At 42.4% G+C, this 16685-nt stretch overlaps 1 protein-coding gene across 1 annotated transcript in view; it reads right to left on the reverse strand.

The window, feature by feature from the left end:
- Positions 1 to 11204: 11204 nt before the first annotated feature.
- The window catches only part of ACER2 (alkaline ceramidase 2), a 41829-nt gene continuing 36348 nt past the window's right edge, over positions 11205 to 16685 (reverse strand). The window contains exon 6 of the mRNA XM_081263436.1: positions 11205 to 14277. Coding sequence (XP_081119562.1) covers positions 14091 to 14277 — 187 coding nt within the window. The 3' untranslated portion in view covers positions 11205 to 14090. The remainder of the gene's footprint in view (positions 14278 to 16685) is intronic.

A 16685-nucleotide genomic window follows, 5' to 3' on the forward strand; every position in this document is an offset into this window, starting at 1 on the left:
GTGGCGGAGTGCCTGCCTGAGGCCCTGGACTCAATCCCCAGTGCTAGGAGCCACAACAAAATAATATGATGCATGGCACTTTTGGTTGTAAGGTGACGCCAGCTAGCCACTGAGATGATTATGTTAAGATTTACATTCATATGGAAATTGGACTCCTGCTGTTCACCTTGGCCTGCTACAGGACTCATGTTACGGGACTCCTGGAGAGTTCCCATTGGTTGGGGAAGGATAGTAGGAGGGAATTCCGGGGGAGGTCCTGGGCCCCAGTTCCGGTAGACACGACCGCGTGGGTGGACCGGCTGGCTTGCCGGACCCGTCCAGGGTATTGGCGGCATTTTCAAAAATAAAGTTTTGTTCCTGCTTGAGTGGCTCGTGATTCTGTGCCCAGCCAGACTGCGGCACCCCAGCACCAAAAAAAAAAAAAAAAAAAAAACAGAACCTTACAGCTGACCATTAAGGAAGGAAACAGTCATGTTCATGTATGACCTCATCCTGTCTTCACATAACCTAAAGAATCCGTGATAAACAGTGACCATGACAATGGACTTGTTCTCATTTTGCAGCAAAGTCTGTAATGAACAATTTGTAAATGGCCAGTTAATGTTTTGGTCCTGTTTCTTGATCTGTGGCAGGCACAATTCCTTCAGCTAAGTCAGTGGCTCAGCAGACTGGAGGGAGCTGGCCTAGATCCCTCAGTGCCAGTAAAATGAACTTCCATGCACTCCATTGCTTCTGGTGATGTCTACCAACCAAAGGGGAATGGCTTCCAAGGCCACCTATATGTCACGGTGTTCCCCTGCTCTGTGCAATGATGCATAGGCCTGCCAGCACACCAGGGCAGGAGGACTCAGGAGACCCAGGCTATGGAGGGCTTGCCATCTGCCTTAGCCCCAAGTACAGCTCATTCTGAAGAACCTGAACATGCCTTAGAAGCCTTGGGACTCACCCAGGGCAGTTTGAAGAGGAACCAGGACTGGATGGATCTACAGTTCCATTGGCATCTGTTTTATATATTGGCTTCCATTTGAAGAACACTTTCCATTGCTATAAACAGCTTGAAAACCCCAAGCTAATCCAGCCTTTCTCCATGATAGGAAAGAAAACCAAGCTGAAAGAGAAGAGCTGAAACTGAGATCCAGGTCTCCTAGTCCCAGGGATCTTTGCCTGCTGTCCAAGCAATTCCCTTTACTCCCTCCACATCCAGATTGTAAGTTTTAGTTGGTGGTCTGTTCCCAGCCTTGAATAACCAAAATGTTTACTGACCACCAGGACAAGGTATGGCCAGACAGGATGTCCAGTTCAGCTGCATGGATCAAAAAACCCAAAAGGACAGTCACTTAAACAAGATAAAGGTTTATTTCTCTATTATATAGGCAGCAGAGTTGATATGGCAGTTCCATACTAACATCTTAAAACTTTTAAGATCCCAAGCTCTTTCCAATCCCTCACTCAGCCATCTCAAAGACTCCTTTGACACCTTTGGGACGCAAGATGGCAACCAGAACTCCAGCCACTACATCCATATTCCAGGAAGCAGACTAGAGGAGGGCAACAAATAAACAGAGCAAATGGAGATATTGTTGTTTCAAAGGAAATTTCCTGAAAACTGCTACAAACCACCTCTACTCTATGTCTTCAAACATCTGGCTCCAAAAAAGATGAAAAGAGAACATGTAGGCAGCCATCCTCCCAACTAAATATTTCAGCTTCTAGTTCAAAAAGAAGGGAGAACTGCTATTGGAAAACTTCTCTGCTGTGCTAGGATTATTTCATTAATCCTCCAACATTGTGAAGTAATTTATCTCTTCTGTACAGATGAGAAAACTGAGTCTTAAGGAAGATCTTTGATCAAGGTCGCATACTCAAAAGCCCTGGCCTCCACATTTTAGAAATATGTCTCAATATGTGGTTCTCCACCGTCAGGAGCAACTCTGCTGCCCATCCCCCATGCCCCGTCCTGCCCACCCCTGTCTCCAGGATACATGTGACAAAATGACAATGTGCGGAGATATCTGGGGATGTCACAACTGGAGTGGACCGTGCTCCTGCCACCTAGGCGGTTAGAGCCTACAGTGCACAGGAAGATCCTCCACAATAAGGAATTATCCAGCCCAGAAACTCTACAGGGCTGAGGCTAAGAAACCTGTATTGAAAGGAAGGTATTCCTTTAGGGCAAAGAACAGAGGCTCACAAAATAATGATTTTTCCCAAAAATATCATAGGGCAAAGGGAACGATTCCTGAAGGAGAGATTTATAAATAGGTCAAGGTTAGACTGCGCTGAGCACTCTCTAGCCGCCCCACCAGCCCCCCCCCCCCCACACACACACACTCACACACACACGCCTCTGGGTCTGCCGGTATGTGCCTGGTTCTCGGAAGTCAAGGATTGAGACCCTCAAGCCAGCTACCAAACTGAAACTTGGAGCGGGACCGCTCAGAGGCCCAGCCGGGTTTTCGGGACATCTCTTAAAAAAAAAAAAAAAAAAAAAAAAAAACCAGAAACGAGGCTTTGGCGTCGCCCCTGCAAGTGAGGTTTGGTGTCATCAGCTTCAGGGTAAACCCATTCTCTGGAAGCCCAGCTATTAGGAAACCCGCGGAGCGCCGTGCTTTCGCCTCGGTCCGCACCTGAACTCAGCGGTGACAGCTCCACTGGAAACTCTCGGCACAGCGTCCCCTCCAACCAGCGCGGTCCTGGGCGCGCCACCGCTGGGCTCCGCGTTGGCTGCATCGCCCCCTGGTGGACTCCCGGGGCACCGCCGCCCGCTCCTCGCAAGCCCAGGCCAGTCTCCACTCGCAGATGACTCCTGATAAGGTACTCACCCTGTTCAGTACCCCACACCATCTACCGCCCCATCGTCAGCATTAGGGACGGACAGAAATACACCCGGTCCCAGGCGGCTGGAGGCTTCTCTCCGATGTGGCAACCCGGCCCAATTATAATAATTATGTCTTGCAAATCATAACCCTTTTGATATTTTAAACTCCTGAACATGGCTCCTGTTGACATCTCTCACACTTCCCTTGCACAACAGGAACACACACAGTCACACGCAATCACCTGTACTCCTGATAGATACAACAAGATGAGGTTGCCAGAGGCCATCATCCGAGCATCTTCCTCCAGCCCTGAGGTCTTCACCTGGTGCTGTCCTCCCCACCCTTTACATCTGTTTGAAGATCACTTTCCTATCCAGGAAGACTTCTTTGCTCCTGAAAGGTATTCCCACCATACCCTGAATGTCAATGGTTCTGTGAATTGACTGATTGATGAAATAATGTTTAGATGCAGCCTCGCAAGCATTGATTGACAAATCAGGTCCTGGGCTTGTCTCTAGGAATACACACATGAGGGTATCATGGGAGGTATATGACTGGTGGCTTTACCCTGGCAGATACCCTAATGTCCCAGAACAGAAGGGGTTTTTCTGGCAACTGAACCCCCAGGCAAGCTTCCTAAAACCCACTCTTTCCTAACTCAGGCTATAAACCTCTTCTTAATGCTGCCACCCCTCACTTTGTTTCTCAAGGTATCCTTCCACAGCTGGTTGTGGATGGGAGCACACACTCCCCAACTCAGATTCAGAAGCATGAGCCCAGCACAGGGTTGAGCACCTGCAATCTTAGCTACTTGGGAGGTTGAGGCAGGAGTATCATGAGTTCAAGGCCAGCCTCAGCAACTTAGCAAGACCCTGTCTCAAAATAAAATACAATTGTATCTTTAAAACTCCAGGAGCATGAAAAGTGATTGCAAAAACATTTCAATAGGGACCAGGGAAGAGAAAGAAGAAACCCTGAGTGTGCCATTATGTGTGAACATGACTGTGTGTGTGTGTGTGTGTGTGTGCGCGCGCGCGCGCACGCGCGCGCATGTATAATGAAGAGGCCAACTGAACTGGGACTAAATCAATTCTTGTTCCTTTACTAACTGTGAAGAAGGAATACCACATTCTGGGAAGATGCAGGAAACAACATTCAGGACAATGTAATGGGTCAAGGAGTGGTCTCCCCCACCCCCATTCACATTCACCTTGAATCTCAGAATGTGACTTTATTTGGAAATAAGTTCTTTGCAGATGTAACTAGTTAAGATGTCAAACTGGATTTGGATGGCCCCTAACCCAAAATGGCTGGCATCTTTATAAGACAAAGGAGAATGAGATTTAGGCACAGGGACACAGGGAAGAAGCCATGTGATGAAGAAGGCAGAGACTGAAGCAATGTATCTACAAAGCCAGAAACAAGGAGTGTCATCAAACACCAGCAGCTAGGAGAGGGGTACAGAGTCATCTCACAAAGAGCCTCCAGGAGGGCTGAACCCCACAAACAACTTCATTTCAGGTTTCTGGCCTCCTGGACTATGAGAGAATAAATCTGTATTGTTTTGAGCCACTAAGTTTTGGGGTTATTTGTTATATAGCAATGAACATCTAACGCAACTCTTTTGCTGGTCCTAAGGCCATGTGAAAGATCACATGGAACTAAACAAACTTCTGAAAGACTCAGGTAAGGAGACAGGGGAAAAACTGAAAACAAGACTGGAGGAAGACAAGGAGAGACCATGCCCATCAAATTAAGGCTGTCAAATTAGGTGTCCCTGGTGCGGGGAGCAACAGGAAGACCTAGTGGTACTGAGGAGACAGGGATGTAGTCACATTCCTCTTTAGAAAGACCACTCTGGTGCCATAGAGGATGGGTTTGAGGAATTGGACAAGTGGAATATAAACTCCTGAGGGAGTTGGGGACCTCCCCTAGCAAGTGAATACAAAGTGTACCACTCACTGAGAAGGCAGCCAAGGCACAGGGTTGAACGGTATAAGTAAATGTGTGGTGTCTATTGGATGTCCCATTGGAGGTGGCCAGGAAGTCCATTTGCTTGAGATCAGTTGGACTATGGGAACAGATCAAGAAGGAGTCTGAATGTACATAAACCCCCACCTTAGGAAGGTACAGGATATGGGGTGGGGCTTCTCACTAAGGCCATAAACAGTACTATCATCCAAGGCATGTCATCCAGATAAGAGGTTATCTGGATTATTAACTGCTGTTTACTGAGTATCTGCTGGATGCCAGCTGCTTCTGTAGATCTTAATTATTTGTAATAATAGGACAGCTTTGAACCTGATAACCCCAGTGTGGTGCCCATCTATACAAAAAAAACTTTATCTCCTTTGCCATTTTGAAAATAAAATTAAATCCTTTGTGCAAAGAGAACTACACCTGCATTAAGAGAGAAAAAAAAATTACGGCATTTGCAGGTAAATGGATGGAGTTGGAGAATATCATGCTAAGTGAAGTAAACCAATCCCCCAAAAGCAAAGGCCAAATGTTCTGATAAGTGGATGCTGATCCATAATGTGGAGGGGGGAGCATGGGAAAAATGGAGGAATTTGGGCAAAGGGGAGGAAGGGGTGAGAGGGTGCATGGGGGCAGGAAAGATGGTGGAATGAGATGGACATCATTACCCTAGGTACATGTATGACTGCACATATGGTGTGATGCTGCATCATGTACAATCAGAGAAATGAAAAGTTGTCCCGCAATTGTGTACAATGAATCAAAATGCATCCTGCTTACACTTGTACATTGTTGGTGGGACTGCAAATTGGTGCAACCAATTTGGAAAGCAGTATGGAGATTTCTTGGAAAGCTGGGAATGGAACCACCATTTGATCCAGCTATTCCCCTTCTGGGTCTATTCCCTAAAGACCTAAAAAGAGCATGCTACAGGGACACTGCTACATCGATGTTCATAGCAGTACACTTCACAATAGCAAGACTCTGGAAGCAACCTAGATGCCCTTCAATAGACAAATGGATAAAAAAAAAATGTGGCATTTATACACAATGGAGTATTACTCTGCATTAAAAAATGATAAAATTATAGAATTTGGAGGGAAATGGATGGCATTAGAGCAGATTATGCTAAGTGAAGCTAGCCAATCCCTAAAAAACAAATGCCAAATGTCTTCTTTGATATAAGGAAAGTAACTAAGAACAGAGTAGGGAAGAAGAGGATGAGAAGATGACTAACATTAAACAGGGATGAGAGGTGGGAGGGATAGGGAGAGAGAAGGGAAATTGCTTGGAAATGGAAGGAGACCCTTAGGGTTATACAAAATTACATACAAGAGGAAGTGAGGGGAAAGGGAAAAATAATACAAGGGGGAGAAATGAATTACAGTAGAGGGGGTAGAGAAGAGGGGGGGGAAGGGAGGGGAGGGGGGATAGTAGAGGATAGGAAAGGCAGCAAAATACAACAGACATGAGTATGTCAATATGTAACTGGAAGTGTAACTGATGTGACTCTACAATCTGTATACGGGGTAAAAATGGGAGTTCATAACCCACTTGAATCAAAGTGTGAAATATGATATATCAAGAACTATGTAATGTTTTGAACAACCAATAAAAAAAAAACAAAATGCATCCTGCTGCCGTCTATACCTAATTAAAATAAATAAATTAGGGGATGGGGATATAGCTCAGTTGGTAGCTGGGTTCAATCCCCAGCACCACCAAAAAAATTAATTAATTACTTAATTTAAGAGAGAGAGAGAGAGAGAGAGAGAGAGAGAGAGAGAGAGAGAGAGAGAGAACTATACCTAAGAGTCCAAAGCTTTGGATTCAGATCCTGGCTCTGCCACTTAATAGCTATGGTCAAAATACATTTCTAAGCCTTGATTGTATCATATGCAAATATGAAACGATAACAGTGATAACCTTTCAAAGTAGCTCTGAGGAGTAAATAGGGCAACCTAAATATAATTTATGTAACAGGTTCTCAAGTAAGATTTGCTTGTAAAAGAAAATAATACTCCTAGGAAGTCTATAAATTCTTTCATAGGGTTGAACCTATGTATTATTAATGTGGCTCATGGACTATCAGTTAAAACCTAGAATTTTCAAATGCAACTCCTCTGTGTCTAACTACTCCACTCTCCTTCCTGAATCCCCTCCTGCAAGAATTCAGATGTGTGACTCCTCCCCTCCATGCAGCCCTCTGTTGCTGGTGTGAAGCAAGCACATGCTGAGTGTTGATTTAAACTGTATTCAGTCTTGGCATGAAGGTGTAACTCAGAGTTGGAGCCCTGGGTTCAAATTCCCAGCACTGCAAAATAAGTAAGTAAACTAAATGCAGTTTCATGAGATTTGGGTCATAACAGCACTTGACTGGAGCTACTAATCTCAAAAGTTAAATTTAGCTCCAGTGGGTTAAAAACTTCCTCTTGATCATATCTATGTGACATGCATGAATGTACTTACATTCACATTCAGCAGATTTTTAAAACTCTAAAATAATCAAATACCGAGGAGATGGAGAACAAGTTACTGAGGGAAGAGAAAAGAGGAATGTGGCAGCAGAGAGATGCTTGCACTTGAAAAAGTCCAGGGAAACATCTCTGGACCCAAAAAGAATTTACATAACCTGTGGGAGTTTTTCAGACAATTATAGTGAGTTCTGGGAAGACTAGGAATTGGCCACCAACAGCAATACCCAAAAGACCACGAGATGGCAATATCACTCTGGGAGTGTCTCCAGGTCCCTCCCACCTCAGCGGCTTTGTTTGCTTTGTTCATAGGAATCCCTAATAAATATCATCAATACCACTGTGCATTTGCTGTCACTTTGTGCTCCTGCCCTTACCTTCAACAACTTCCTCATCACTAGCCCTAATATAAAAATAAATTCTACTGACTCTACTGCTACTTGTTATATTTTAAAATAGTGTTATTGTCGCTCTCAGTTGATCAGTTGCAAAAACAAAAACTCATGTGTTTTTGGCTAATTTTTTTCCTTTTTGTGAGTTGATACCAGACAGAAGACTTCCTAGGTAAACTGGATGTCATCAGCCTGAAAACTGTCAGAGACAGAAGTGCCACTTAAGACAAATATCAAGGGAGAAGGGCTGCTGGCCTGCATGAGTGAGGCACAGGCTAGGTGCAGTCGCAGGTGCCTCTTGCCTCTCCTATTCCCGAAGCTGAGGCAGGAGCATCACTTGAGCCTGAATTTGAGGCAACATGGCAGACCCAGCCTCTTCAAAAAATAAATAAATAAAAATAAGATAGGCCTGGAGTCGGAGCCCTGCCCAAAGAGAGTAGAGAATAAAAACCCAAACTGTATTTTTGAACTTTTTATTTTGGAAAAAAAATGCAATAATACAGAAGTAGTTAGAATAGTAGGAGAAACCGAAATCCTTAAGATAGCATTTGAAGGATTGTTTGAGACTATAAACTGCAAAGAGGCTTGGAGGAAGATTTGTTGAGGCCTCCTAAGATATAAGTTACCAGCACCCTGGGCCTGCCTCTCTCCGGTCCTTTAAAGAACAGTCATTTGATGTAAGTCTTTGAATGTTATGTATAGCCTTTTTTAAAATTGTCACATAATATTATTTGGGGGGTACAATGTAATAATTCAATAAATATATATGCCATGTAATGATAAAATCAGGAAAGCCAGCATTTTCATTCCTTAAACACCCAATAATTCTTTGTGTTGGGGGCCTAAGAACTCCTCTCTTCTAATTCTTTATAAAATATATAATAAATTGTTGAAAACTGTGGTCACCCTACTGTGCCATGGGACACTAGAACTTATTCCTCTTATCTAACTGTATTTTGGTACCCATCATCCAACCTCCAGCTTCCTCCCTTCCCACACTTCCAAGCCTCTAGTAACTCCTGTTCCACTCTATTTCCACAAGATCAGCTTTTTTAACTTCCATATTTGAAAACACACAATGTTTGTCTTTCTGTGCCTGGCCTATTCCACTTGACATAATGTCCTCCAGTTCCATCAATATTGCCACAAATGACAGGATTTTGATCCTTTTAAGGCTGAATAATATTTCATGGTATATATGTACCATGTTTTCTTTATCCATTCATCTGTCAACAGACATCCTGGTTGATTCCATATCTTGGCTATTGTGAATGTTCTGTATGGAGTATGTATGGAGTTCTGTAGGAGTACTGGTTTCTCTTTTTTTATTTTTTTTAATTCTAATTGGTTATATATGACAGCAGCATGTATCTCTTTGAATTATTGATTTAATTTCCTTTGGGAATTTAATTTCCATGTAGAATCTTTTAATGTAAAGTCCTCAAAAGAGAAGAGTCAGGGAGACTGGTCCAAGCTCTGGTCTTTCAGGGAAGTTGGGAAAGGGGAGCTGAAAAAAATGTATTCCCTTGGACCAGATCCAGGACAAGATTAACACCCACAGGGAGCAGAAGACAGGGTCAGGATGCAGGGGAAGGGAGATGTTTCCCACTGTTCCTGCAAACAGAGCCCTCAGCTTCCTCAGCCCCTGTCCCTTCCCACAGCCCCCAAATAGAGTCAATCCTCAAGACTGAGAAACCAGTTTCAGCATCAGTAAGAATTTGATTCCTTGCTTAATCCTGTCATGGAGAAATTTCAGCTGAGTGGGCTGCCAGGGTATCTGAACCCCCAGGAATCATACATGAGTATTGACCTAGAGAGAAGACCCCACTTTCATCAGATGTCATAGGGCCCCAGGGCCACTTTTACGTCCTTTCACCCTAGCCAGAAAAAAAGTCTAAAACGTACCACTGTAATGACAGGTAATGCTTTCCCCATTCTTCTCTGATGGTCACATTATTGTTTTAAATCTGATGATCAATGAATCATTTAGTTAAAAAAAAAAGAACTGTCACAAGAAATTAAGCAAAATATATAGGTGGATTCAAATTCTCCTGCTAAAATCATTAATGGTTGGTTTTGAAATGTCAAAAAAAAATTCACAAATGAACTTTTACCTATGCTTGAGATTTTATATTCATATGACATAATTATAGAACTTCTAATAAATGTAAGGTATAGGTACTTTATGCTAGGGATATTTAGATGTATTGATTTCACAGCACTGAGAAGATACCAACAATGAACTACATGTATTTTAAGTATGTTTAGTAACAAGGATACCCAAATCCATTAACAAATGAACTTGGGCAAATGTGCTTTGCTCTATAATCCATGAAATGCCTTTTCACCTCAGATACTTCAGAAACCACTCTGGAAATAGATAAAAACATATACATATTTATTCACAGAAAATGCCATTTACAGCTTTAATATTAAATATCGTTATCAGAGTCAGTTCACAAAAAGAGCCTAAAGTGCAAAAGCTCCATTTCAAAAAGCCTTAAATCGCTCCCAAAGCAATGGAGATTAAACGCTCCCCCGCCAAGAGGCAAGCCACGCTCCCAGCACACCCTCTATGAAGTAGAAAACAAGGGATGTATCTGAAAATACTGTATTTTCTCTGATTACATATTGCAGTTATAAAATAGTCTCTAAATCTGGTTTAACATGTAGGAAAAGATACAACACTGAGGCCTTTCAAGGGGGACCGTATTTTTAAGTCTATAGGAGAATAATGTCTATAAAATCCACTAAGAATTCCAACCTGGCCCAGGAAGATTCTTTGACCAGCTGAAACTACAACACCAGGACTGGCCTGGATAGCAAAGGTCTCAAGTTCAACTGAGGAGAAGAAGCTGAGGAAGGGGCCCTGGCCGGACAAGTTTCGCCCTCACCTGTCCCCCAGAGATGGTTCCATGGCCCCAAAAGACAGAGAACCAAGGAAGTTCCAAATCCCAGTCCCAGAGCCCCCAACATGGTCCTGGATCACGGAAGCCTGAGGAACTGGCGAGAGAGGTTTTCACACACCTGAGAAATCCAATCAACGGAAGAGGTGGCAGTATTTCTACAAAACCTGGCTGGGATGACCATGAAACTTTGTTGCCAAAGAGAACATCTTTGATCAATAACTAATGTTTCAGGCACTCTTCACTGGACAGGCACAGAGTTCCCCCAAAATGTAGCCTATGCTGACATCTCATCCCCACATAACTTCAATATGTTCATTCAAGTGCTTGCTTTACAACATAACCAGAGAGGGGCGGAAAGATTTCTTTTTCTAATAATCAATGACCAATCAAACAACTCTAAAATAAGAATCACTGGGCAAAATGATCAATTGATAAGATTAATGGGTTTTTCTATCCTAAATCCAGTTCCCGGATATAGATCTCGGATAAATTCTAACCAGTACAAAAACCTGATCGTCATTCTGAGTAACTATCACCATGACCTAACTCCTAACTGTCAAGTCTATTGGACAGAGGGAGGGATGGAAACTCTTGATTGTACAACAATTAATGAAATAAGCTATTCATTTAAAAAAAAAAATCTGAACACATCAAAATCTATGAAGTTCCATAGTTAACAGCTGTTTTCTATGACACATCGATGGATTCAGGTGGGGGAAGTACATCAAAAAAATATAATTCAGTTCATCATCTCTTAGGCCCATTCATGTCAGGTTTGATTAAAACAGAAGATCCAGTGGAAAGTCTTAGAACCCAGTGATAGGCATTCCAGTGTTTAGCTAACTGGTGTATTCCACACCTGCTCTTCATGAAAAATACACGATGTGCACTCAAGCTACAGGATAAACCGTCAATGCTAAACGATATCTATTTACAACTACACCGGGGAAAAGAAGACAGAAAGAAAATAAGGAAGTCTATTCAAATATCAAAATATTAACAATGGTTTTTGGTTGAGCAATAAAGATATGGGTTATTTTCTTCTTCTACAATTTTTCTGTAGTTGCCCAATTTTCCTTAAAAAGCATGTAGTGCTTTGTTATAAATACAAATGATGTCCTAAACTCAACTGAAATATAAATGAGGATATTTCTACTCTCTTGCTTTATCATCCCATGCTGGCAAGCTGTAGTGATTTCTATTTAAAAGCAGAGTTATGTTTTGTCCTCTTAAATATACTCCATTCTACTTCCCCCCCCCCTTAGTTCTTATCTCTTTGGAACCAATCTCTAGATGGGCATACTGCTTTTCATAACAAAACCACTCCTGATATCTTCACTTAGTCATTTTTCTTGTAGAAGAGGGACAGAAATAGCTCAGTGAGTCAAGGTATGTATTTTCTTTTTCACAGGCCCATTCAAATATACCCATCCATGTAATATGTTATCCCTATTTCCAGGGTCTGGAGGTGGGAGTGTAGGTAGAGCCCCTAGGGAATACGTCCTTTCCTTGGTAAAGATAAATAGTCACTCCTTGAATGTTAGGATAATCCTCCTGTTACTAGGGAACCTTCAGGACAAATTAAACTTATACCAAAAGAACCATTTCTTACAATCTGCTTCTCCTGCTCCCGGCTTCCATACTAAGACAGCTGGGCTTTAAATATGCCAAACCCTCTAGTTAACAGAATTTTTATCCTGTAAAATAGATGAGACGATAATTCATGCCTAGTAAGGTCAACCTGAAATGAGAATGGTCTGATATTTCTCTTTTTAAAATTCTAGACTTGAAACCCAAAGGACTTCACAGCAGTTCTAGTCTACCAATCGGCAGGATTTAGAGAATCACATTAGGGGTTCTGCAGATATTCAATTTAAAATTATTTAAAATATATTTTAAAATTATAATAAAGTAAAATGTACATGCATTCAATACAAGATTTTTCTGCCTTGGAAAGCACCAGTTTGTTAATTTGTATTTTCACTGCCTGGATATGTTATTAAGTAAATGCTATCAATTTAAACTTATATGTAAGTTCATAAAATAGAATTTATTTCATGCATTGCGTTTCATAAATATTTCTTATTACAGGAAGAAACAGGAAATAATCCAGTGAGTTACATGTAAAATTTGAAAACCACCCACGTGGAATACAATTATTCTTTTTAAACTCTGAACTCAGTTACATATTGGCCTTTCACTTCGAATCCTATGCAAACTCTAACTAGAGGAAGAGTTAGTTCCTAGACATGCCAAACACTGCTGCTCCCAACACTTAGACCTTCAACACAGTGACAAGACTCCTACCCACAGGAAAAGGACAGAATGGCCTATCTGTCCTGCCTTCTCCCAACCAGGAATGTTACAAAGCAGAGGATGCCTGAGTTAAAATGAGAGTCCCTGAGATTGGTAATGCCCATCTGCTGCCCTGAAGACAGTCTTGGTGTCATTGGAGCACAGTGACTCATTGCAGCCAGGTGAGAAAAACCCAGAAGGCAAGATTTGCCCCCCTGCACCAGCCAATCAGTGTGTGATTATTGTCAATATCTGAGAAAAGTGAGCCAATGCTCTGATAAAACCACAGGAAGCACCGTGTACTGTGAGAGTGTGGAGCATAATTCCCACAGGATGTATCCGAGAAAGTCAGAGGTAAGACCCTTAAAGGTAATTTCCCAAACAGTATAGTATACTGGAGACTTTAAATGAGAAAGTTTGAAAAAACTACATGGAGCCCTTTTGGTAATCAAACGGTAGGGAGGGTGGGCTGTGTATGGAATCTTCACACCAGAGCTATTCTTCTCTGTGTATTTGAAGCCACTGGGCTGGAGGAGGAGGGCAGAAACGATGTCAACATTTATAAGTTGTGCTCATCTTCAAGAAAAGCTTAAAGTGGAGTGCAGTTTTTGGCATAGAGAGTTAGTCATTAGCTTCACCCTCTCTGAAGTTAAGTCTCCATCTCTCAGCAGAGGTAGTAGTAAAAGGACTCACAGTACATGTGCAACCAGGGTTAGTTGAGAGGTGTAAGTGAAAAACTAGCATCTGGAGCCACAGCCCTGTGTGTGTTTTGTTTGGTTTGGTTGAAAGACAGTTTTCCCAAATGAACATCTCTGGCACCTTCCATTAGAGAGTCGGTCTGTCAAGAGTCCACTCCAAGAGTGCCTGGGAGGGTGGCGTCTGGAGCAGGCCAGCTTTCTCCAGAAAGAAGCACTGGGTAGCCCCGGATCCCCCAAGGGACTGCTCTGGCACCACCATGAAGAATGAAGCCCAACACACCAATGCATCTGGAAGTGACGCTGAGAAAGTTCACCTAGTGTCCCTATGCCCTCTGCTTTCCGTCTTCTCCCGGGGCACGGTGGGACCCTAGCAGTCCAGACACACACTAATTAGAGCCCAAGGGAACAGAATTTTTAAAAGATACACCCTACACCAATTCTTAGAATCCCCTTGGCTGCCCTTGCTAGCAAACGAAGCCCAGTGTGTGAAGGAAAACAAGCAGAGAAGCCAGCCACTGCCTTGCCATCACGTGATCTTGACTGGTGACTTCTTGCTGGCACACAGGAGGGACACATAGGGGACGCCGATGAAGGCCCATTTCTCACTGGGCCAGAACTTGATGACCGGCCCTTGCTCAGGGATCTCTGAGGCGGCATCGAAGTAGGCGAAGCACACGCAACCCAGATAGGCAGCAAGGCAGATGAGGATGTGCCTGCAAAAGGAGACAGGGGTGAGAACCTGACAGGCGAAGCTCCACTGCAGGCAGCCTGACTGCCCTTCCCTCAGGGAACTCACCTTTCCTGTGGAAATTATAGTCATGATTAGGAAGGGATGAGGGTGACCAACAATCCCATAATGACAAGGATGATAGTCTTGAGCAATTTAAGCCCCATCTTACAATGTTCTAAAATATTCCCACTTGATAATTGGAACAAACTTGCAAATGTTTTTGGAGCTCTACCAAGACTGAGGCCCAAAGACTTAAATTAGGTTGCCAAGATGGAGACAAATCAGTCTAGACCCCACCTTCTCAGTGTAATGACTGGTCATGGATCATCTATGCTCTTCATCAGGAATTAGCTTATGTTGATGAAAATGTGTTTGCAGTTTTGTGGATGAATCCTTTTTGCTTTTAATCTAAATTTGTGTGCCTACAAAAGTTTCAATATTAATCTTAAGCAAGCAATGGATCATTTGAAGACTTGCAATCCTTCCTTATACCCTTTATTGAAGCTTAATTCCAGATTAATTAAATACTTAAAATATATATGTAAAATATATTTTTAAATATGTGTTTTCATAAATTTTGGTGTGAGAAGCCTTTCTGAATGACACAAAGTCCAGAAATCCTAAAGAAAAGACTGACAGATGTGACAACACATAAGTTTAAGGCAGTGTGGCACAAATATACCATTAACATACTGAAAGACAAACAGGAAGCTGGAGGGGAAATAACTGCACCTCATGATAAAAAGTTAAAAAAAAATCCCTGCATTACAAAGAACACTAAAAAAATTCGCTGTTTCAAAATTATGGCATTTGCTGGTAAATGGATGGAACTGGAGAACATCATGTATTATGGTTTAGATATGAGGTATCTACCAAAAACTCATGTGTGAAACAATGCAAGAAAGTTTAGAGGCAAGATGATTGATTATGAGAGCCTTGTAATCAGTGCATTGATTCCTTGATAGGAATTAACTGGGGAGTAACAGTAAGCAGGTAGGGTGTGGCTGGAGGAGGTGGGCCATTGTAGGTGTGTGCCTTTGGGGTATATATTTTGTCTTTGGACAGTAAAGTGCATTCTCTTCTCTTCTCTTCTCTTCTCTTCTCTTCTCTTCTCTTCTCTTCTCTTCTCTTTTCTTCTTCTTCTTCTTCTTCTTCTTCTTCTTCTTCTTCTTCTTCTTCTTCTTCTTCTTCTCTCTCTCTCTCTCTCTCTCTCTCTCTCTCTCTCTCTCTCTCTCTCTCTCTCTCTCTCTCTCTTCTGTTTTTCCTCTGCCACACTCTTCCATCATAATGGCCTCACCTCAGGCCCAGAGCAATGGAGCTGGCTATCTATGGACTGAAACCTCTGAGTCCATAAACCCCAAATAAATTTTCTTCCTCTAAAATTGTTCTTGTCAAGTCTTTTGGTCACAGCAGTGAAATAGCTAACTAAAACACCATGCTAAATGGAATAATCCAGACTCAGAAAGTCAAGGGTTGAATGTTTTCTCTCATATATGAAAATTAGAGCAAAGTAAGGGATTTTAAAAAGTGTGTAGAGGCTGTCGATATCATAAAGATGGAAGTGGAGCAGAAGGAGACTGCAGGAAAGAGGAGGAACAGGAAAGGGGAAGAAAAGAAGAATGAATCTGACAAGATTATGCTGTGGACATGTATAAAACAACACAGGGAATTCCATCTTTATGTATATCTGCTAGGAGCCACAACCAAATAATATGATGCATGGCACTTTTTGGTTGTAAGGTGAGGCCAGCTAGCCATTGAGATGATATGATTATGTTAAGATTTACATTCATATGGAAATTGGACTCCTGCTGTTCACCTTGGCCTGCTACGGGACTCATGTTACAGGACTCCTGGAGAGTTCCCATTGGTTGGGGAAGGATAGTAGGAGGGAATTCCGGGGGAGGTCCTGGGCCCCCGGTTCCGGTAGAGGCGATCCGCGTGGGTGGACCGGGTTGCTTGCCAAGCGCATATGGAGTATTGGCGGCATTTTCAAAAATAAAGTTTTGTTCCTGCTTGAGTGGCTTGTGATTCTGTGCCCAGCTAGACTGCAGCAGTTGGTGGCCCACAGGAGGAACAGCAGCCAATTTGGATTCCAGAGAGATTAACCAAAACAATTTCTACAGAAAAAGAAGATGATTTGACTCAAATCCATAACAGCTGATATCCAGAACTCCAGCTTGGCTATTCTTACATCTGCGACAGTGATCAACCAGGATGCTTTTTTCAATATCTATTTTATTATTGCTTTTTCCCACATCATAAAGTTCCATTTTATTTTTGAGCTCATACAGACATAAATTAATGTTTTTCTGATCAGTTTTATTTTTTGACTATGGAGTTTTTAAACATTGCAATGGAGATTTCACCTAGGTAAATCTACAAGGCCTT

The sequence above is a fragment of the Spermophilus citellus genome, assembly GCF_964194105.1.
Source record: "Spermophilus citellus genome assembly, chromosome: 2".
In the NCBI taxonomy this organism is placed as follows: Eukaryota; Metazoa; Chordata; class Mammalia; order Rodentia; family Sciuridae; genus Spermophilus; species Spermophilus citellus.